We start from the raw sequence: 10,637 nt of genomic DNA on the forward strand, positions 1-10,637 counted from the left end.
AAGATTCCACGAGTCTTTCGCTATAAATACCCAGAGATTGCTTCGTCGACAATCATCGGGGAGATTTCTAATTAGCGAGCGTTTGGATTCATCCTCTTCATTGGATCATTGTGTTCTCTTCTTCAAAATTGACTTTCGATTTCTCCAGAATCAACAGATCGAATATGGTAAATCAAACTTTTCTCTCGGGCTTAGGGTTTATAGAATTCGGCTGTTTTGATCAAGGTACTCCCGCTTCGGATTCTGCTTAATTGTTTTCTTTTCTCAGATAATAGGTTTCTATTTTTCCTTTTTTTATGTGTGAATCTTGTTTCTTGATTCGGCTTTCCTTTTCTTTTTCCCCAGATTGGGGTTCTTTTCTGTTTTTTATCAGTGTTCAAGAAGAGATCCCGACGCCAAGAAAATCGGTGAACGCGACATCCTTATGCTCAAGCGATTCTTCGTTTCGTTATTGTCTGCGTTTAAGATCGTCAGTTTCATCGCTGAAATTGATCGATTGTCTATGAAATTCTTCCAATCGCTCTCGATTCTGATAAGCACGCGATGATCATCATGAATTCTTGCGTAGATTTGAATTCCGTTACAGCCGGAGATGGAGTTGTTCGCAGTGGTTTTCTTGAAACGAAATTTGTAAGGGAAAGAAGGAGAACGATAACCGGCTTGAAAGCTCCAAGATTTTGATTCTGTTTTGGTATGGCCATTTCTGATTCCTCTTTTCCAGATTATGGTTTTTGTTTCTTGAATTGTTCTACGTTGTTATTACGAGCCTATTTTGCATTCTTTTCAACCCCTCTCAATTTGCACCCTCCCCATAAACTCTATTATGCTTTCTTGTATATTACTTCTGGCCAATTGAAGTTATCATGCTATTTTGCAGAGTTCTTTCGAAGATTGGCGGGAATTCCTTCAACCCAACATTTTAAAGCGATTAAATTCTTATGAAGTATCTGGTTATAGGAGGATGATGTATATTGTGGGGGGGTGGGGATTGAACATTGGACTTCTTAAAAAAGAAGTTGCTGGTGCTTTTAACTATTGAAGAACCTGTGCTTGTTGCCAAGCCTTGTGGAGTGATGGAAAGGTATATGTGTGAAGCTTTGTTGTCATGTAGTTGACCTTTGCCATGACAGGTGCGCTTGCTTGGCAGGTCAAAATACATCAATAAAAGTTTCGTTTTTTGGGTGTCTTGGGGAGGGGATGGCACGGGGTCATTTTACTATTTTTGCCCGGCTCTTCCTCCCCACCCTCTCTCTCTCTCTCTCTCTGTCTCTCTCTCTCTCTCCCATTTTCTATATTTTTGCTCAGACTTTCCTCAGTCCACTATTCAAACAACGTACAAACAAACTAAAAGGAGTGTGTGCAGCAACTGAATGGATCATGAGACTTCAACTTTAAGGTACAAATTTTGAATTATATCGTCTTTTAAAGTTATCTTCTAATGCATAGTCCAACTCGACTACTCAAGATGTCAATATGTCCTGCACGAGTGAGCATAACCTTAAGATAAAACTATGTTATACAAAGTTTACGTTGACTCTGTTGCACAACTTTTATGCAGACTCTGTTATGTGCAACACTTCTGTTTAGCCAACATAGAGATGATTCAAATGGGCTTTTATTTTGGATATTCTTTGATATGCTGTAGAAACTCCAACCTGTACCTCCATTCTTGGCTCTTCGTCTGGTGTGAAATTGTTGGTCAGAGATAATATATGGAACTAGTGGAGAACAAATTTTGAATTATATCATGTTTTGAAGTTGTGTAATGGGATGTCAATGTGACAAATTTTGAATCATATCATATTTTTGTATTGACCCAACTCGTTGGAGATGTCAATATGTCCTGCACTAGTGAGTTTCATATTGTCAAGCATAACCTTTTAATATTGGAAAATTATTAACTTCCGCAACTTCCATCACTGAAGAATTGTGGTCTAGTGACATTTATAGAGTTTTAAGATAAAACTATGTTGTACAAAGTTTTTGCTGCCTCTGTTACACAGCTTTAATGTAAATTCTGTTATAAAAACTCTCTGAATTTATGTGTTTGACATTGTGATTAATGGAATAATACTTCTGCTGCCAGCATGTTTATCCACATAGAAAGATGATTATGCAAATGGGCTTTTGTTTTGGATATTCATTGATTTGCTGTATAAACTCCAACTCCATACCTGCATTCATGGCTCTTTGGCTGGTGAGAAATTGTTGGCCGGTAGTTTTACACCGGAGAGAATATTTGGAAATACTGGAGAACGATAGCAAGACCAGGGAGAGACTGTTCTAGAGCTCCAACTTCGCCGAATTGTGGAATTTCAACTAGATTTGGAAGATGATGCTGATTTGGATGGGGAGCCTCAAAATCAAATTGTCATTTGCTTTGGCCAGGTAGGCAGTTTTCTTACCCCATTTTTTTGATATGTTCATTTTGATGATGCTTATTATTAGGAGACATTCAATAGTTATTTCTGTTGATGTGCTGCTTTGTTCTTCTGCATAACTGCAGCAGTGTCGAGCATCATGGTCGGAAAGATTGTTGAGACTAGTGCAAAGCTGGATCCTCAATTTCAATGCCTGGCTTGAAGACCAGTGTGTTCTACTAGAGGTGTGATGTTAGGTTGTAAATTTGTAATTATAAGTTTATTTTGTATAGTGTTGTTCAGGTTTAGCTAGAGTGATTTAATCTTTACTTAGATGGCAATCAATGTAATGAGTTCCTATTTCCCACAGCCCTAGCCTATTTTATAAAGGCAGGGGTTCCCTTTCTGTAAACACACATTTTCGTAATAAATAAAATAACCTTTTTTTCCTAACTTTTTGTCAAGAGATGTACCTAACAAGAAAGGCCATAAAAGTACAAGTAGAGTAATCAGAAATACTCATCTTGGACAACAAAAAAGGTTTGGTGATTGAAATGACAGTTCAATGCTAAAATGAAGAAGGATGTAACAAAATACGTTGGCCAGGAGATGCTTTTAAGTAAAGTTTTATGACAGCAAAGGCAATATATGAACCACCAGAAAATGTATAATAATTTCACAGGGATAGAACGAGCCAACTCCCAACCCAAAGTTTAAAAACAGCATGATGAATATGAGCTTTCAAAGGAAGAGGAAGATGCACCGGTCATCATTATGTCATTCACATACACAAAAATCAAACTCAGAATAATCAAACCCAAACCATAAAAAAAAAACAATTCTCTGAGATTGACAATTGCTTCTTGTTTGTGGTTTTATTATTCTCAATTTATTCAAGTAAGCATGGGAACTAAAAGGTCTTAAATCCCAAATTCCAAATCCAACTACCACTTTTCTCCCTCTATCAATTCCCTTCCTGAACAATTTGGAGATACGAGGGAGTAAAGTACTGCTACCAGTTCAAAAAAAAAAAGTAAGAAAATAGTACCGGGGGCTGTCACCATGAAGATCCATCTCCAACTAGCCCCAACAGGACTCGTCCTCTCTCTTCATCCTCAATTAAAATTCTCATAAGAAAATCCATCTCCAACTAGCAGCCGTATCACGAGAAACTGCAACATCTCCGCCCCACCACCGCTGTTCCCAACAAAACAAAAACAGGACAGCCATAGCAAAAAGTAACTTCTTCCACTTCCGCCATTGTTGCAGAAACATGAGAACTCCATCAATGGGACGACCCAGTGGGCAGATAATGATCGAAGCCCTATAAATGGCAGTGGCTTGGGAAGAAGATTACGAAAGTAAACATGGCGATGCAGAGGAGAATTGAGCCGCTGGTTCTGGGCGCCGTGCTGTTGACGATTTGTCTGTGTTGGAGTCCGCCGAGGGCTTGCTCGCAGGCGGAGCCGGGCGGGGGAGTCCCCGGGTTGTTCATATTTGGCGACTCTTTGGTGGATAATGGGAATAACAATCAGTTGCTTACGCTTGCGAGAGCCAACTATAGGCCTTATGGCGTCGATTTCCCTCGGGGCACCACCGGCCGCTTCACTAATGGTCGAACTTTTGTTGATGTTTTAGGTAAACTAAAATAATATCCCTTCAAATCCAACCCTTTATTAGATACCTTCTACTTTCTAGTTTTGCCGTCAAAAAATTGAAAATACTTGGTTAGTAGTTGTCAAATATTTAATGATAGTAATGATAAGGAGTAATCCCACTGTTTAAGAGCCAAGTATATTAATTACCTATCTTATCATTATTTAAAAAAAAAATTCACAATTGACTGACGAGGATCTATATTCATAGTGACTACTGCATTGTCTCCATACCCATAAATACATAAGGGGTTATTATTTCGTAGAGTTGCATTCCATGTGAGACTTAAACACAAAATCTCAAACTACCCAAGCTATTCCTTGAGACTATAAAAAACCACCTACTTACAACTGTTAAAAAGAAAAAAAATGATAGTTATTTATCTGGTTGTCAATTTTTTAATAGAGGTAAGTATGAGGTTTCTAGTCGCTGGTAAACATCTAAATATATCATTTTCCCCATGTACTTACATAGCAAAGATGCCTACACTTTATTAGTTGAGTTTTCAATTTTTTTTTTCTTAAAAGAATTGTGACTAGCTATGAGCACTCTTGTGATGAGACTTTTTATAGGAGGAACAATTGTTCGATCCTGTCATGTTGGGTGATTTTTAGCTAGCTTAGTTGAGTTGTTTAAGCACTTAACTTTTGTCCAATATTTACTTGTTTGTTTGATGGTCGAAGGATATTTTTGGGAGATATTATGAATCTCTTGAGCATTAATGGTTTGAATGAACAACTACTATATTATATGTTTACAGCTCAGCTATTGGGATTTCGGTATTTCATTCCTCCATACAGTAGAACACAAGGTAGAGCCCTTCTCAGAGGAGTCAACTATGCCTCAGGAGCAGCAGGAATTCGAGATGAAACTGGAAACAATTTGGTAATCATACAATTTATTTGACATTATTAAAAACATATAACTATTCTTAAAAAAGTCCCTAATTAGTTTGTAATTTTGTCTTGAATTCAAAGGGTGCTCATTTATCAATGAACAACCAAGTGGAGAACTTTGGAAGAACGGTGCAAGAAATGAGTAGGTTCTTCAGAGGAGACACTGAAGCACTCAGCTGCTATCTAAGCAAATGCATTTTCTACTCAGGCATGGGAAGCAATGACTATCTCAACAATTACTTCATGACTGATTTCTACAACACCAAATCTCAATTTACTCCTCAAGCCTATGCCGCTGCGCTGCTCCAAGACTACGCTCGCCAACTTAGAGTAAGATGTCTGAACCCAATAAGTTCAAGCAAGCATCTAGTAAGAAAAAGAAGAAGAAATTAGATCTGGCTAAGATTAGTGAGGTCTGGTGGTAGTGTGGTCTTACCACTTTGTTTGAACTTGAAAGTTAAAAAAGTTGAACTTTTTGATGCAGCAAATGTACCAATTTGGAGCTCGGAAAGTGGTCGTGACTGGGGTTGGGCAGATCGGCTGCATTCCTTACGAGCTTGCGAGATATCAAGGTAATAGCAGTCGTTGCAATGAAGAGATCAACGGCGCGATCAGTCTTTTCAACGCTGGCCTTCGGAAACTTGTCGATCGTTTCAATAGTGGCCGTGTTCTTCCCGGTGCTAAGTTTGTGTACCTTGATGCCTACCAAAGCAACATCGACTTGATTCAAAATGCCTCCAATTATGGTATTGAATCTCAAAATTTTGAACTTTTTGGAATACTACATTCATGGGATCCTTTGGAAAAAGTAAACATACTTATGCTCATTCATTTTGTTTTCTAATTTAAAATGATTTTAACTTTGGAATATGTAGTTTTCCCTCAAAAGTGGGCCTTCTTTCATTTGTTCGTCTTTTTAATTTGCTTTTCTTTCTTGTATTTTTGTAATATAAAATCAAAGTTAAACATATGTTTTAGTATATAACTATATTGTTTGAGCGTTTTTTCAATTTAGTCCCCAATAGATAGAAATTTAGAGAACCAATTAGACCATCAAAGATATGCAAAGGTTTAAAAATTTAGAGGTAGAGTTAGAAACTTTTCATTTTCTTAGGTTGCTTAGAGTCCGTTTGGCAAGTTTCTTGTTTCTCGTTTCTACCTTTCTTAAGAAATCTAAGCATTTTGCAATTCGCTATGTTTATTGTTTCTTATTTTTTTGAACATTCTCAAAATTGTATATAAATTTTAGAAACAACAAAGACAAGTTTCTAATGGTTCGTTTAGTAACGTTCCTGTTTCTTGTTTCTGTTTCTTTATTTTTAATGAAGAAAACTGTGTTACATGGTTTCAACCTCAAAGAATACAATTGTGGGAATGTTCCCAAAAAAAGGAGAAACAAGAAACAAATTTGTAAAATACTTAGATTTTTTAAGAAAATTGGAAATGAGAAACAAGAAATCAGAATGTTACCAAACGGGCCCTTCTTTTCTTGTTCCCATTTCCAATTTTGTTCCAAAACATAAATAAAAAAGATTGTCTTATCATACTTGAATTCATGGACGTTTGGGTCATGCAATTCATTATTTATTAAAAATATGAAGAAACCAGACAAGAAAATGATTAAGTCTTTTACCAAACAAACCCTTAATTTCTCTTCTAAATTTCTTTCAACCGGTTAAGTCTCATGTTATGCAAGCTTCATCATAAGATAATTTTAACATTAACACAAAAATGATATAATCGAAAAATATTTAAACTTAAAGTACTCAATTAATTTTTTTTTGAACAATAGAGACTGATAATTACACATGAATTATTGTTAATATATATGGTTGTTGTTTATGAATAATGATGAATAGGGTTCACAGTGGTGGACAAGGGATGTTGTGGAGTGGGCAGAAACAATGGGCAAATAACATGCCTCCCTCTGCAGCAGCCGTGCCAGGATCGACGAGGCTACTTGTTTTGGGACGCATTCCATCCCACAGAGGATGCAAATATAGTGTTGGCCAAGATGGCATTCAGCTCCTCTTCAAGAGCATATGCATATCCCATTAATATACAACAATTGGCCATGTTATAAAGGACATGGGTTTCATTGAATTTCTCATGAAGCCAGCTGCAACTATCTGTATGGGAATATATATATTGTCTCTCTCTTGTTTGTGTTTTGGTTTGTAATATGTCATTCATCATCTCAAGTTTCTAATTAAGTTTTCTCTTCTTTGTATTAGTCATGAATGAAAGCTTCTTAGTTTGTGCCTTTTTATTTTCCCTTATTTGGGAGTTTAATAAGATTATTGAAGCTTTTATGTTAACATCATGGTCATATGAGAGCAAAAAGTAGGAAGAAAAACTTGTTAACTGTGACACCCAAGTAAAGGAAGGGTACAAGAATAAACCAATGATAAGGTGTGGCCCTAATCGTTCTAGTATTCCAGTTCTAAACTACTTGGTCACCCAGCCGAAGATTATTCTAAGTCAAATACGGTTAATTTTGGAGTTCTTACGATTGAGTTACTGAAAAAAATGTGCACTTTATTAGTATAGGTAGTAATTAACAATTCTTTTAGGTCTTTCTTGACCATTCTTCCATGATCTCAGGATCCCCTCATTCGAATGTGGTATTGGTTCATTAATGTACCCCTCCTCTCTCTACTCAGGCGTCACAGAAGAATTATGAGACTATGCAAGTATGATTAAGAAAGACTTGAAAGAATCGATAATAGCTACCTATACAAACAACGTTGCACCTTTATTTCAGTGGCCCAATCATAATAACTCCACAGTTGAGTGTGTTTGTTCTAGAGCTATTATTCGGGATTTTGGAATAAGAATAAATGATAGAGCGCAAGTGTACACCCGTCACAAGTAGTAAAACAGAATGAGTATTCAGAATATCGATCCTTAGGGACAAACGAAGTCTTTTTAATGAAAATGATGTTGATCGGTGACTTTGCAATTGAATTTGTGGTAACAAATATCAAGGGTAATGTTGATTTTGGTATTTTAAAGCTCAATGCAATAAATTGAGGCCAGTTATTTAGAATTAGCTAAAAATACGAGAATTTTTTCCAACTAGGTGCCGGCACCTCTCACTATTTTTCATCGCTTTTGCTTCGCCATCTTCTTATGTCTAAGTGATTTTGAAGGTATAAGTTCATCCCTAATATGTCTATTAGAAAATTGAACTTAATTTAATAAAAACCAACCGTAACCTTAGGTCGAGGTCCTATGTATAGACTACTACCCGAGCGAAATATTTATGTCTAAAGTATTTCTCTCTAAAGTTAAATCATTAAAGTTGTGAAAAGTATCAACCCTTTCAGTAGTGATGCTTGGGTTAAAACGTTAATTGGCCAAATCAAGTTTTAACTTATGAAAACAACCTTAAGTGATAAAAGAAGAGAAAAACACCTTTTGCCTTGTTGGATTTTAAAAACTTTAGCTTACTTTCTATAACCGGGCTTGGAAAAAATAAATTTAGGTCATAACTTTAAAAGAAAAACATAATTTAACATTGATGTAAATAAGGGACATGATTAAAAGATGAATAGAATTTAAACAAGCCGAAAATGGTGGAGTTGTAACCTGAATGACCCTAACCCATTATCTTTTAAGATTGGGGAGCAATACTCGGTCGATTCCACAAGATTATGTGATTACAACTTCGTAATGAGAGAGAGAGATGAATATCAAAGAACTTGCTGTAATTTTAATTAAATAAGATCAAACTTACAATTCAAGAATGACAAGCTGGAAAATAAAGGATGAACTTGAAATAAGCACCGTTTAAAACAATAATAACTCAAAACTTAAAGGGAAAACGTAAGTAAACTGAGAGTAAAGTGTCTAAAACTGAAAATGATCACTTTCGATGATGAATGAAGAGTATTTATAGGGAGCTTCAAGTTGGTTAGGAGGTTGAGACTTTCATGGAGAGTCATCCCTTTACACATCTTTTAGTTAGTTTGTTGTTGAATTGACTAACATGAAGGAAGACACGGGGCTTGGGGAAGCTTCAAAACACACAAAAACTTGTGTTTTACATTGAGGGCAATCTCGGAATTGGACAAGTGCCTAGCTTTGATTTTTTTTGCACAAAATTGTAATTTTCGTTAGAAATCAACTCTAAATGATTAAAAATGTCCTATATGCGTGTATAACCTAAGATAACTTCAAATGAAAGGTTTTGGACACTATAATAAGTTTAAAATATGGTCCTTTAATGTAAATCGTTAGAAAACAATACCAATTTAGCTTCTTTTTACCCTTATAAACAAGAGAAATCAACTATCTTAAATGATATCTATTAAATCCCTTAAATAATATAGGATTTTAGAATCTACCTTTCTTTTCAATTTGGTTTTGGCATCATTTTTAAACTTAGATCAGACGTGATTTTAGATTTCTTTTGTTAATTTCAAACTTGATCTTTCCATTCACTCTTTGAATTTGGATTTGAGTACCTATTCAAATGTAATTTAGGGAGGCCAATTGAATCGGATGGTTCGAATTTGACACGTCGAGTTGTGGATAGGGGAACAACAAATTCTTGACTCGAATGATCGGATAAAGGATGACCTGCATAAAAGAGAAGAGTGAGCTAATGTCGGCATGATGCCAGCATAACCCGCTCTGAAGCTTAAGTAAGTGAAAAGCTTAAGAGACCAAACCCGACACAAGAAGTTGTTGGGCAAATTATTTACCAAGAATATTTTTTCCTTCCACAGTTCTTCAGTGAAAACTAAATCAATCACACAAGAAAAGAAGTATAAGGAAAATGCAGTAAACGACACAAAAGATTTATATTAGTTCACCCCAACTACGGGCTACGTCCAGCGTTCCATGGCAATGGATTCCATTATGATATTGAGATAATAACAAATACAATAATCTCTTAAATCGAGAGGCACCGGCAAAAGTCACCTAGCTTCTAGGAATAACAATAGAATCCTAGGAAACAGGAATGAAAAGCCTTACCAAATACCCACGAGAATAGATTGCTGACGATGCTCTACAACTCCGGGATCTCGCCTCTGAAACTCTGCCAAGTACTACTACCGCTGCCCTTTGAAAATTTGTACACTCACACATTCAGCTGCCACTTTCATCTGCAGCAACACACAAACAAAATCTAAATAGAAGGCTCTATTTATATGAGGCCAAATATGCTAATCCTTATACGAAAAACAATATTATAATCATTTTCTTCATAGGAGAGTTTCCTATTTTGGTTCAATTATCCCAATAGAAGTGAGTTACCTCATTTGCTTGGGGGACCCCTGCATTTATAAGGGTTTCTTTCTTCTTCTCCAAGCTACTTTGGGAGTCAGATCATGCTTGTCATCGTAGTACCCTGACAGCCACAAGGGGTCGCCCTGGTGTTGCAGGGGTGTGGGCAGTTGGGTGCGGCTGTCGTGATGTGCCCGCTGCGTGGCCTGTTAAGGAGAGGGGCTTGACTGCATGGACCGTGCGTAGGTACAACCCTTCAAGAAAGGGGGGGCGTGGCTGCGACTGTGCTCGTTATATTGGGTCGCTCGCTGGTGAGGTCCCTCAGGAAGAGAGAGAGAGAGTGCGGAGGGAGGGTGTGGTTCCTCAAGTAGAGAAGAGACAGAGTGTGGATAGGGACATCCAACTCACGAAGCCCACACACAACAATACCACCCCTACTCCCACGTCGAAGTCCGGCTCGTTGCATAGAAAAGGCTTCAGTGTTGGGAGT

The 10,637-nt window shown here is 36.9% G+C and overlaps 1 protein-coding gene and 1 long non-coding RNA gene across 2 annotated transcripts; both read left to right on the forward strand.

Moving 5' to 3' along the window:
* On the forward strand, positions 1-2,813 carry LOC111012149 (uncharacterized). The gene is made up of 5 exons (XR_002601520.2): positions 1-225; positions 346-691; positions 878-1,396; positions 2,087-2,388; positions 2,507-2,813. It is a non-coding gene; the product is annotated as an uncharacterized LOC111012149 (long non-coding RNA).
* Positions 2,814-3,155: 342 nt separating this feature from the next.
* LOC111012050 (GDSL-like Lipase/Acylhydrolase superfamily protein) lies at positions 3,156-7,230 on the forward strand. Its single transcript, XM_022286076.2, has 5 exons — positions 3,156-3,998; positions 4,777-4,901; positions 4,994-5,242; positions 5,397-5,658; positions 6,772-7,230. The coding sequence occupies exons 1-5, from the start codon at positions 3,728-3,730 to the stop codon at positions 6,993-6,995; spliced, it is 1,131 nt and encodes a 376-aa protein (XP_022141768.1). The 5' UTR covers positions 3,156-3,727; the 3' UTR covers positions 6,996-7,230.
* The last annotated feature ends 3,407 nt before the right edge of the window (positions 7,231-10,637 follow it).

The sequence above is a fragment of the Momordica charantia genome, assembly GCF_013281855.1.
Source record: "Momordica charantia cultivar OHB3-1 chromosome 11 unlocalized genomic scaffold, Mcharantia_2.0 BLBB01000011.1, whole genome shotgun sequence".
Lineage (NCBI taxonomy): Eukaryota > Viridiplantae > Streptophyta > Magnoliopsida > Cucurbitales > Cucurbitaceae > Momordica > Momordica charantia.